The sequence below is a fragment of the Pangasianodon hypophthalmus genome, chromosome 10, assembly GCF_027358585.1.
Source record: "Pangasianodon hypophthalmus isolate fPanHyp1 chromosome 10, fPanHyp1.pri, whole genome shotgun sequence".
In the NCBI taxonomy this organism is placed as follows: Eukaryota; Metazoa; Chordata; class Actinopteri; order Siluriformes; family Pangasiidae; genus Pangasianodon; species Pangasianodon hypophthalmus.
The window spans coordinates 15,162,271-15,175,189 of NC_069719.1; the positions used below are offsets into that span (position 1 = coordinate 15,162,271).

Here is a 12,919-nt window from a genome sequence, read left to right on the forward strand (position 1 = left end):
TGGAATGTTTAGTGCAGGATTTGGGAAAACATGCAAATGACTCAGTCTTTTATCTTGACTTATGAGCTGCTTTTTTTTTTTTTTTTTCGTCTTATGGAACCGAACTGAGAGCTGCTGCTGAGAGCAGCCATGACAGCAAGCATGTCTAGTTTATAACTTATTTTATCATTACTTCAGCTCCCATTTAATCATTTATGCTCCAGATGTTTAAAGTCTCAGCTTTATGAGGAAGTGGAATATTTTATGTCTTTGCTTCATTAGATATAGATTTTTAATCTTTGCCTCTTCTTCTTTTACTCTTTTTAATTATGCCCCTTTTATGAACTTGCCGCTCCATTTCTGGAGGTTTGAAATTAACGTCTGCTTTCCTCTTCAGATTTTATGTGCATCCCTTATGCCATATGACTCTTTCTCTCTTATATTTATCAATAAAGCATGTTCATTCTGTCAGTATACGTTTTAATGTACATATATACTCTATATACATTCACTGCATGTTTCAGAATGGAAAAGTTTCAGAATGGGCTCTGCATGTTTTTCTGTTCTGTGCAACTCCTGTGGTTTTTGACTCCGATTACTATTTTAATGAGCCCACTGTAATGAATTTGTGTGCATCCACCTAGGTCAACTTAAAAGGGTTAAGCCAAGGGCACGAAGCTTCAGTATGCTCCAGTGATAACCAGTACCATTCTGTCTGAAACCACACTACATCCTGCATACTCCCAATATGTAATTAATAATGATGTCCTGCAAAGTAAGAAAGTTTTTCCTCAAAGGTGAAACCAAGAAGACATTGAAATTCCATTGTTTTATACATTTTGTAGCACACTCATTATGAGAAGCATATCTTATTGTTTTTTTCACATGACAGCTTTCTAGAAAAAACAGGTTTCCACTGCTAACAGTGCCAAAAAGCATAAAATATTAGAGCAGATTTAAAATACATTTATTCTGCCTTAACAGTTATTTGACAGCACAGTAAACATCAGATAGTTTGCATATATTTTATATCAGTCAGTAAAGATTTGCAATATTTTGCCTAATGGTGTATCATTCATTATGGGTTTAAAAATGAAATGGAAACAAGCTGTTTTCTCCAATTAGATATGTATATTTGGGTCTGTTCCAACACGCATTCCATATCAGTCTTTGTGTTTGGGTTTGAGGTTAGAGGTTGTTTGGTTGCCATATTAAGCACTTTGATGGTTTGGGGAAAACTTGCATTCCTTATGTGAGAAAAATTTTACCATTATAGGCCTTTTTCTATAAGTTGTATGTAAACACTAGGCTATATCTAGTGTGGTACAAGTTAGGTGTCCCCACCTCAGAGTCTGAGACTTCTCTGTAATTGTGGCTTTGCCTTTGGGGATGTGGCGCAGACGAGTGTCGGAGTGGTAGGTTAGGGAGTGCCTGCTTTCCAAACCACCTCTGATAACACATCTATAATGATCCTGTGTTTACTGCATTGTTCAAACTTATCAATAGTGAGAAAGTCTTAGTATGGCTTTTAGTGGTTGTAAAAATGTCAGATGCTCAGGCTCCAGTGAGTCAACTTTTTGGCTAGTTTTTCTGAGCTAAAGCGCTGTAGTGAGTGAAGAATGTTTATGTTTAAGCATGTTCAATGTGCAGAACTCATTGCTTAAAACAGTCTGTGTCTAGACTTCGAAAGAAGCATTGACTTGCCAAAAATCATGTTAGTAGTATTTTTTATTTTTTTTTGGTATAAATCTTCTAGATTAGTGTCTGTATTGCAAGAAAAATTGATCGTTCAAGTTAAGACAGATTGTGGATACATGATTATGCAATATAATATATATTGCCTCAGCTTACTGACCCGTGATTAATCCTTCCTTCCCCCACTTGATCCTTTCATGCCTGATGCAAAAGTTGCATGTGAGCTGTAGCAAACCTGTCAGATCAGTTTCTTTTCCCTGTGGCACTTTTTGTTCACTAACACCTCCTCCCCCTTCAGCATCTGTCACATGTCAAGGCAACATGTGTGTCAGCTTGAGCACCTTTAGGCCATCAGTTCTGTCTGTCTTCCAGCCTACAGCATTGTCCCACCGAGGTGGTATAATTCATCTACTGATCATTTGCTTAAGACGATTTTAAGTACCATTGAGTCGGTTTGTGCCTAGAGTGAGAAACAGGTTCTTGACATTTATTCTCATGGGTTGCTTGTCTTCACTCCCACTGCTCATTGGTAATTGAGTTTGTGAGATGATTAGAAATATAGTTGTTCAACTTGTTAAACTTGAGTCATCTTTTAATGAATAAATTACCTCTTGTCATAGTCTATCATAAATTCTCATTGAAAGGAGGAATATCGTTAATAATCAGATGACAGTGGTTTGTTCTTATGTAACTGTACTTCTTGTAAAAGGGATTGTTTTTAATTTGTGAAATCATGCATTGGGGTTTAAAGCTTAAAACACTGAAAGGGAATGTCACTGTAGAAATCTGGAATTCCCACAGGGAAGGACGTCTCTGGAGAACAATGGACATTCCTGCAATCCTCACAGGTTTACCCGAAAGTCTAACTAAAAAAGAGAGAGAAACAGTGGCAGCCACTATTGTACACAATGTGTTTTCTACTCCTCTCCCATGGAGGGCATGGCCAGCACAGGAGGGAGGTGTGTGTGTGTGTGTGTGTGTGTGTGTGCGTGTGCGTGTGTGTGTGTGTGAGTGTGTAAAGGGAGGTCAGATAGGTTCATTCTCCCACTGGGAGGCTGTTCATTCTATGAGAGGTGGAAGGCTTTCTTTCTCGTGTAATCAAATCTCTGAGAACCAAAGCCTGCTCTTCCTTTTTCACAGGGCCTGTCTACGGTTGAGAGCCCGGCTACAAGAAGGGACTCCAGCAGAAAGGAGAGGACTAGAGGGTGTTAATTCCAGATAGTACAAGGGTCGGGTGGGGGTAGTAGTAGTGAGAGGTTCGTGCTGCTTCCTGTTGGAACAGATGTTAAGGTCACACGATATCTTCCACTGAAGGGTGTAGAGTTTACAATTTAGCACATGAAATTCTTGCTGGGATCGGTAAAAACTGAAACAACTAGCTGATCTAATAGTGCTTTTGCACAGAACAGTGCGGATCACCATAACTCCTATAAAAAAACGAGATCCTAGGACTATCTGTATCCAAGCCGAGTGTGTGCCAGTTTCCCATTGCATAAATGTTCACATGAAAGTAAGAGGAGTTTCTCTGGGTGTTATCAGGTGGTGAATCCATAGGCACAAGTAGTAAAATACTGCTTGAAATTCAAATAAACCATTTGGAAATGAAATCAGGCATGTCTCATTTGATGTTAAAATGTATGCGGCCAAGCTGTGCTTCTCTCTCATAGTGTGAAAGTAAGCATGAGACACCGTTTGTTTTAATGGAAACATGCAATGACAACACTTTAATATTTCATGAAAATAAAGAGATCAAACATAATGGTAAAAGTGTCAGTGCTTTGTAACAGTCCAAAGTAAAGTAGTAACAGTTTTCTGTCACGGGAGGTTCAGCAGAACAATATAGTGGAAACGCTGCTTTTTTTGTTGTTTTATTAACTTCAAGAGAAAAAAAAGAAAGGCTGATGAGGTAACAACTGTTTATAGCTGCTACAACGTAAGTGATAACATGAACTAACATTCAGTCTTGTGGATGCTCCACTACAATAAATGTAATTATAAATGGATAAAAAGCACAACATACCATTCTTTAATTAATACAAAAAAGTTAGTGTTGATATATTCCTGTGGTATCAGAGGAGTAAAACACTTCAGGGCATGCTGTTATAGGAAAATAATCAACTCTAGAGTGATAACAGCATCACACCACCCTGTCGTTGATTATTTACCTACAACAGTGCCCTGAGGTGTTTTATTCCATACTTAGACAACTGCAGTGAAATGCTTCTGGCTGCTTCTCTTTTTGAAGATGCTTCACTTGTCTCTTTTGTTCACTTCACACTACACTGACATACTATCTTTCTTTATTGTGTTCACCTCACAATTGTAATCACACACACTCAGTGTGTTTATGGTGGGAGCTTCACAGTTTCATAAGTGTTTTGACCAGAGGAGATAGCCTTCCTATTATTCTCACTAAATTCACACAGTGATTGTTTTTTTCTGCCTGGTGGGTCAAGCAGGTGGGAAGGATCTATATATATTGTTTGCTATTTGATCTCTAGATCTTGAAAATGTCCCAGTTAGAAACTGATCCTTAATTCCAGATTCCTTAAGGGAGAAGGAATGTTGGAATCCTTTAATAGCTGCCAAAAGAGTCCTGATTTTCTTTATTGTGATCGAAGGTACGCTTTTTTCCAGGCCAGTGTCAAATAATACAGAGTCAACTGAGCTGCAGTGAAGGGCTTTCATTAGTGAGCCTTGTGAGAGCTGTTAATTCTAGTGTTGAGACGTGACATCTCACTGTAATGATGGAAAACCACTTGGAAAGCACTGGATCAAGCCCTGTAATCACTTTAGCACATTCCAGCGCCTCTCTCCTATTCCTCTCATCAGCGGGCTCTGAAAAGATCCATAGAAGAATAGCATCACTCTCCAGGAAATACCTTTTTAGCAATATCTGATTCTGAAAGGAGACACTTTTCCCTTTCTGCTCTGGGCCTTCCAGTTTGCACAGCTTGTCTCAGTCAGTAAGACGAACTGTTTGTGCGGGGCTATGTTCATTCACCCCGAGCTGCACTCTCACACTTGTGACTGAACTTTGAAATAAAATACGTCTTATCCTAATGAGGTTTAACTCCAAAGTTCAACTCTGAACGGACTGAGGCTCACGTTGGGAGTCCCATTTTTGCCCCAGTCTTCCTTTTCTTTAATAATTTAATTTTACATTTAATTTAATAATTAAAAAAAGCTTACTAATTTTTTTAATGTTGTAGGATTTAACATTCTAATCCAAATTTTTAAAACAAATTGAAATCAAACACTATTTCATTGCAAGGGCCAAGGTACATTTAATAATTAAGCTTTCCCATATATGGCAGTTAGGAAGGTCCTTTGTGTTGCATTTCCAAAGCTGGACTGAGATGGATGTGGTGTTGAATGATGAGCTGTGTTGTTGTGTCTGGGCTGACAGGCCATTGAGCACTAGCAGGGCATGAGGCCAGTCCTCTGCAGCTGGCCCTCTCTGTACTGCCTTTGACTGGGCACACCCCTCCCCCGTTACCCCATAGAGCCATCCTTCACTGACACACTGGTAGAACGGCTCAGTAAGTGGGCTGCGTTGTGTATGTCACTTGGCATAGGAGTGTGTTGTTGCACAGGCGGCCAATAGGTTTTGGAATTGAATGCAAGTTCCTGTGCAAGTTAACCAGCACGGTTTCATTGAGCATGTTCTTTTACATTCTGTGAAGGCATGATCCAAACTTGTGCTGCAACAGTTTCAGGTATTAGAGTTAAACTGTTGAACATAACTTTCGCAGATGTGCAATTATATAAAAGTTCCCAAATTTTACAGTGACCTAAACGGAACATATGGAAACCTGTATAATTATTGTAGTCCATTATTATTCATTTTTCAAGTGATGTCTTTTAGGATTACAGTGTGCATCATGATAAGTACAGTTGACCTTAATACAGTAATGTTAAGTACAGTTGACCATTCTCTATCAAATAAGGAGTTACATATTGTTTAATTAGCTCATGCACATGGACACATACAGGCAGTTGGAACCTGCATTGTGTTTATAATGGCTTTATCAGGGAGATCCATCTCACACCTGTTCTCTCTGAGTGTCTACAAAGCAAACACAGGAATTCACACTTCTAGGGAAAAGCAGCAGACTGCTACTCATTTAAGCACAGTAAAGAAATAATGCACTATATATATAATATAAAAAACCTAAAATGCCTTGACCATGTTTAAAATGCTGTCTTCAGCTTCATGGTAATAAAATGGACTTTCTTGTTGGGTGTGACTGGATGTGAGAGTATGAATCTCTTGAGTTTTTTCACATTACATTCATGCTGTTTTCTCTTATTCTACATTGTCAAGGTCTTGATGACAGTCTCCAGCAATATGTTGCCAACTTTGAGAGAGAGAAGATCAGTGGAGAGCAGCTGCTGAAGATCTCACACCAGGATCTGGAAGAGCTTGGGGTGGCTCGCATCGGTCACCAGGAGCTGGTTCTGGAAGCAGTGGACCTGCTGTGTGCTCTGGTCTGTACTGAAGACATGGATGTAATAGACTTACACACAGTCAAAGTTCCTATATTTAATATGGTCCTTATTCCTTACACTATTGGGCATTTATAAAGAAAGCATTGCACACAAGTGACTCGTAGACCTTAAATTCCACATTCAGGAATGTTATAGCTACTAAATGACTCATGATAGGCCCTAATATCTGAAAAGTGAACTAAACATTTCTGAGTATTATTTAATAGTAAGTACAAGAATTGTTTGCCATCAAGACACACCCACTATAGATAAGATGCATTTTTTAAAGCCATTTAGCAGATGTAGGTTTGTGATAACATACCTTTTTTAAAACAAAAAGGCAGAGAACTATTCACACAGTGTATCTGTGTTACTGCTAGCATGTCACTGTGAAGCATTTTAGCTGAGTATCACAGAAAGTATGTAAATGAAATGAAGGGTGGTGTGAGATGAAAAAGAATTTTTCCTCCATATCTGTACAACCACTGAGACAAACTGTTGTATGAGATGCTGCTCATGCACTGGTTTGTCTCAGTGGTTGAGCTTTGAAATGAAAGCAGCAGATGCAGTCAAATTTGAGTTTGATTCAACTTCTATTAAAACTGCAAAGCGTAACATTCAGTGTGGGACCGCTTTCTCTGTCTTTTACTGTGGCTTAGCTGGTGCAAAGCAATTTCGCTAGTTTGTTAGTTCAGCTAATTAAACATGTCATAAGTTAACTCGCTGTCTAAAAAAGATGTTGGGAAATTAAATCAAGTGTAAATGTGGAATGTGACAGTGTGTGCCAGCTGTAGTGAGTTTTAAGTGTCAATGTACTTTACGCCATTTTGCACAATGTGGAAATGTGTGCGCACACACAGAGAGAGAGAGGGAGAGATTTTTGTGCCATTCATGTCATTTTTTATTATTATTATTATTATTATTATTATTAATTTACTTATTTTTTGCAAAATAGTCATTTTTGACTAAAATGCCCAACCCTAGTTTGGAACAAAATGCAAGGAAAATTGCCTTAGGCTCATAAACCCTCTGGATAAATAAGCCAGCATTTCATATGTTATTTGTCAAGTTCCATACATGTATAGTAGTCTTCTGTAGCACAGTATCATATCTCTGAGCCTCAACTTTGTGGCTGATCTTAGGATTTTGCATCACTGACATGTTTACACCCATCAGTGTCCTGTCACTACAATATCACACAATTGCGAATAACGGTAACTGTGATCAATCCTATACCACTTACGCAACTAGAATTAGAAGTATAGATCTTCTAAATATAGAATAATAGAAATGGTAGATCTTAGTCATAGAAATTCAGTAGAAGAATTCCAAACTACCAAGCATGATGGGTATGAAGATATGAAAAGATATTGTTTTTCCTATTTCATATAATTGTTTTTCATTTTCCAAAGAAAAGAATTCCATGCAATTCTGTATGCATATATCACCCATGTATTTTTCTTTGTGTTTATAACATTATCATTTTTTGTATCCTGTTACAAACTGTAAAAGTGTACTTTAGTTTTGTAGTTATGCTCATTTTTAAGTCTAACACGTTAAGCCTGATTTATTCTTTGCCTCCAAAGCACTTTTCAGAAGCCTGTTTGGAAGGAACCATAAATCAGAGTGTAGAGCAAAATAGCAAAACAATGCCAAAGTGGTTGTGATGTCTCCTAAGAATTGGTTAGAAAGTCCAGCAAGAGTGTTAGCCACCGAAACACTGACATATTGTGTCAGTGAAAAGACAGGAGAAAGCTAATCTCCAGGAAAAGCTAAAATGGAAAGCCCTTCTTGAGTCCATGTCTTTCTTTCTTTCGTTCCTTCCATGGGATCTTTGTAGATCTTTTATGAAATGTTTTTCAGAAAGAGACAATGAGGTTATATTGACGTCATGTTTTTGTGCTCTCTCCTGTTTACACAGGTGGACAAACATGAATATAGCACAATGTGGGGTTAAGGGTTAGGTCTTGTTCGTGCTTATTAAAGTTACTTTTCTAACCTCCATCTCATCTATAGCTTAATGAGTAAAGTGCGTGAGAAGCTTTTAACTGGAGATGTTTTTTTGCACACTCAGCAGTATATCTTAGTAGTGTAATTACATTAACAAGATTTACAGCGAACAGAACTATCTTAAATGAAAGTATACAAGGGAAAGTTAGGTAGAGGTAGGCTAAAGGTGGGTGGGGAGATAAACTAAATAGTTTCAAGCTGTGCTCTGCAACATTGTCAACCTCTGTTTGGGCAGATGGAATTGCTTTACATTTTACCACTTCCTGCATCATAAAAAGCAGTTTTAAGCTCTGGTCTTTGATCGCTTAGAGGTTTTAGTGAGATTCTTATGCTGCTGGAGACTCTCCACTGAATAGTTTTCTGAAGCCCTCTTCAGTTTGCACTAGGGCAAAAAAACACTGAATGAGTTTTTATTCTCTACAAACATGGCTGCCATTCATGTGATAATCAAGGAGGATTCATAATATAATTTACATTTACATTTCATTTACATTTATTTGGCAGACGCCCTTATCCAGAGTGACTCGAAGTGCTTTGGAGTTTCTGTTAAAACACATCCTCGTGATATTTTACTAGGTCAGGGACTAAAAATACCATCAGTCTAAAAGCCATGTTGGGGAGGTTAGTACAGTATGAAGAAACATAAGTAAAATAACAAAGTGCTAATTGAAGTGCTTGGTGAAGAGGCAGGACTTTAGTTTTTGTTTAAGGACAGCCAGTGACTCGGCTGCTCAGACAGCCAGGGGAAGTTCATTTCAGCACCTGGGTGCCAGGACAGAGGAGAGCCTTGATGTATGTCTTCCTTGTTCCCTGAGAGATGGTGGGTCCAATCGAGCAGTGCTAGAGGCTCAGAAGGAGCATGCTGAAGAGCTACTATCATGATGTTTAAAAATACTTAGTTTTGTCCACACGTGATGTTTATAAATGCACAGTAATGTTTCACTGGTAGAAATCCTTTTTTTGTATTATTTTTACTATATTATCATTTTGAATATTTTTTAGTTATATAACATTAAAACCACCTTCCTAATATTGTATGTCTGACTTGTCGAGGCATGGACTCCACAAGACTAACCCTAACCCTGAAGGTATCTGACGCCATGACATAAGCAGTAGATCATTTAAGTCCTGTAAGTTGCGAGGTGGGGCCTCCATGGATCAGACTTGTTTGTCCAGCACATCCCACAGATGCTTGATTGGATTGAGATCTGGGTAATTTGGAGGCTCTTTGTCATGTCAGACCAGTTCTGATGTTCATGTGCCCATTATAGGCACTTTTGGTGGTGGACAGGGGTCAACATGGGAACTCTGACTGGTTTGTGGCTATGCAGCCCCATACGCAGCAAGCTGCAATGCACTGTGTTCTGACACATTTCTGTCAAAGCCAGCGTGAACTTTTTCAGCAGTCTGTGCTATAGTAGCTCTTCTGTGGGATCAGACCAGGCGGGCTTGCCTTTGCTCCCTACACGCATCATAGCCTTGGGCGCCCGTGACCCTGTCACCGGTTAACCGGTTGTCCTTCCTTGGACCACTTTTGGTAGGTACTAACCACTGCATACAAGGAACATCCTACAAGACCTGCCGTTTTGGACCCAGTCGTCTAGCCATCACAATTTGGCCCTTGTCAAAGTCCCTCAGATCCTACACACTACATTTTTCCTGCTTCCAACACATCAACTTTGAGAACTGACTGTTTACTTGCTGCCTGATGTGTCTCATCCCTTGTCAAGTGTGTGATGTAATCTTGTTTATGTTGAATTGCTTTGATGAGTGACCACATAAGCATTTATTATACTGATGATGGTCGAGCTGAAGGAAAACAGTGTCTAGGCTTAGAAATAAAGTCTCAGGTCTGAGCACTGACCCAGCTGGTCTCCCATTGGTTAAATAATGGAAGTAGTATTGTCAGGTTAGGGTAAATGAAGGACTTGATTGATGCTTATGTCATACTGTATGAACTGTATGGTACATCCCAGTATCCAGCACCTCTCGCCTTATGGATGGTGTAATTGGGCCCAGACATGTGCATCCACAGACCACAGATTTCCACAAGACCCCAAATTTTCTTTTGATCTACGTCATAAATTTGGCCTGGATTGATTTGTTCTTATTTGCCGTAAGAGTTGTTATCTTAGATAAATCTCCTACTTCATTTTTACAATGTGAAGTGGAAGATGTGGAGTTCTATAAGTTACATGTGAGGAAACTTGCTTTGAACTTTCCTCTCAATGTAGACATGAGGAATGGTTCAGCAGGCCACTGGTGCCATGGGAAATGTTCATCAAGGAGCTCCACTTGCTCTCTTTCATAAACTAGACCATTTGAGGAGGGCTTCCTTGAAGTGTATCTCAGGGGCCCTTGGGAAGCAGCCAGCTTAAATGTTCCAGTGGACATTTTACAGAGGTGAATGTCAACACCTTTCAAAAGAAGTGTACTTAACAAATCTCACCCCTTTTCACTTTGCTGCGAGGGATTGAGGAGGATGGCATGATCACAATGAATGTGTCTCAGTGTGTGAAGGCCATTACATACATATCTGATCTTTGCTTATACACCTGGTGTATACTGTATTATAGTTGCTCTGCTCAGGTTTCTCTATATATAAATGTAAAAACCATTAAACCCACCATGGCTACATGTCAGTGACTGCGACCATAATATAGCTTTTGCAGAGCTTGTGCTGAAACTTTATACTACTTTATTTTTCCCTCAAGCTATGGCAGCCCCACTGGTGGAGAGTGTGTTCTATTGTCTCAGAGCTCTGGAATAGATATTAAAGATGTTCCAGCCAGCTATATGCAGTGGAAAGAGCTATGGTTAGCGTTACAAGCACTCCAGAATTCTCCCCTGGCAAATCATACTAGATTCTCAAACAGCACAGGAAACAGATGCTGCACCTTATAGTGTTTTTCCACTGAACAGTACGGCACAACAGTGCTCAGGAATAAATCCAAACCCAGGATTAGGTGCATCAGTTACTTATCACTAAAACTACATAACACTAACATGAGTGGGAGTTTCTCTGGATGTTATTGGGTGATAACTAGTGATAGGTAAAGTAGTAAAAGTTTATTTGATAAGCAAATGCTAAAATGAAATACTACTTCAACCAGGTTACCATATGCATTTTAAGTTCAATTTTTAGTGAAGTTCTTTTCTTTGTATATCTTGGCTTGATAGGAAACTGGGTTCAGAGCGCAGGGTCAGCCATCATATGGCACTCCTGGAGCAGTTTTCGGGCTTGAACTCACAACCTTCCACGAATGCCCCTTATTGCAAGTAGATTTAGAAAATACACTGCCTTTTACTAAAAACATACTGAAGTTTGAGTGCAAACTTTAATGACATTAGCATACAACTAGAAGTTGCACATCATCCAGTTCTCTTCCGATTCTTCTGATGCGTATCTGCTTCTCAAAAATGCATATAGGGCACTAGTTAGAAGGTACAACCCCATGATGTTACATCCTATGTATAAATATAGTAAATAGGAAACTATTTTGGGTGGGGCCTAACTTGAAGAGGGCAGATTTTCTTGGATCACGGGACTGTAAAATCAAGCTGTATAGCAACAAGTAAACGTTACTGTAGGTAAATAAAATTGGAATATTTCAATAAAGTAATAAATAAACAAAATGTAGGATCATGGTTAATTAGCTGAGCTGAGCCATACTGTGCTGCACTGTCCAGAGGAAATGCAGTATTAAAGTGTCTAAGGTCAGTTTTTTCTCTTGATTTAAGAATGAGATAGATTAGGAACCCCATCTCATCTAGATTCTGCACAAATCCCACCATCCCACCTTCAAAGTTAATTGAAGGCTTTTCCTTTTGCCCAAAACATGTTGTTAAAGTGGTGCCTCATTTTACAGCCATGTTGCCCTGAAAGGTTTGGTGCACGTAAAAGCAGGAGAGAACATGCTGAAGTTCTTTGGACTGTCTGTTTCATTACTATACAGCGTAGTGATATTGAGTCTTCAGGACATCTGTGAGGAAGTCTCTCTAAACCTGCTTATAATTAGTGCAGTAATGAGAAAGCTAAGTGTGGGGTCTGTTTCTTTTGCCAAAACAGGACTCTGGGGCTCCCATCACCAGCAGTTAAAAAGATAGTTAAGTCCAGATTAGATGTGCACATGGTTCTTTGATCTAGATGGCTCCAGTTAACATTTTAAATGGGAAAAGCTGTGCATTCCAATGATCTACAGCATCCATATGTGTTTGAGAAAGCATTACAGGGCTAGATTATAGGAAGAGTTAAAATATCTATTATCTGTTTCACAGTATTGATGGTGAATCCAGCTGTGAGGAGCTGCTGCTCTGATATCTTGCAGGTTAAGATTGCTTGTGGTGGGCTAGAAACAGGCTGTTCTCCCTTGGTTATACCATTAAACCACAGGATCTGGCTGCAGTGCAGCACTTTTTTGTGAGCGAGGTTTTTACAGACAGGAGGCACCCCCTCGACTCTCCCAATGCACCGGTTCAGATGTTCAGCTCTCATTCTTTCCGTGGCCTGTTAAAAGAGCAGCGTCGACTGCCAGGTTTAGGATCTAAATTCAGCAACACACTGTTTGCCAGAAATCCTTGGGCTCTAAATAGGGTAATGCTGTTCTAAACACAGCAAATGGCTTACATTATCAGCTTGACCTCCTGATCATGTTTGTTTTATGACACAGAGTGTCAAAATGGACAGGCTTAAACTACAGTAAATCCAGCTTACTCTTTTCAGCAGCATTAGTAATCTATCTGT

General features: G+C 39.3%; 1 protein-coding gene across 2 annotated transcripts in view; it reads left to right on the forward strand.

Moving 5' to 3' along the window:
• LOC113538998 (connector enhancer of kinase suppressor of ras 3) overlaps positions 1–12,919 on the forward strand; it is a 49,991-nt gene that overhangs the window by 8,351 nt on the left and 28,721 nt on the right. For both annotated transcript variants that reach the window (XM_026934519.3, XM_034307758.2), the window contains exon 2: positions 6,002–6,165. In XM_026934519.3, the coding sequence (XP_026790320.1) occupies positions 6,002–6,165 (164 nt within the window). The remainder of the gene's footprint in view (positions 1–6,001; positions 6,166–12,919) is intronic.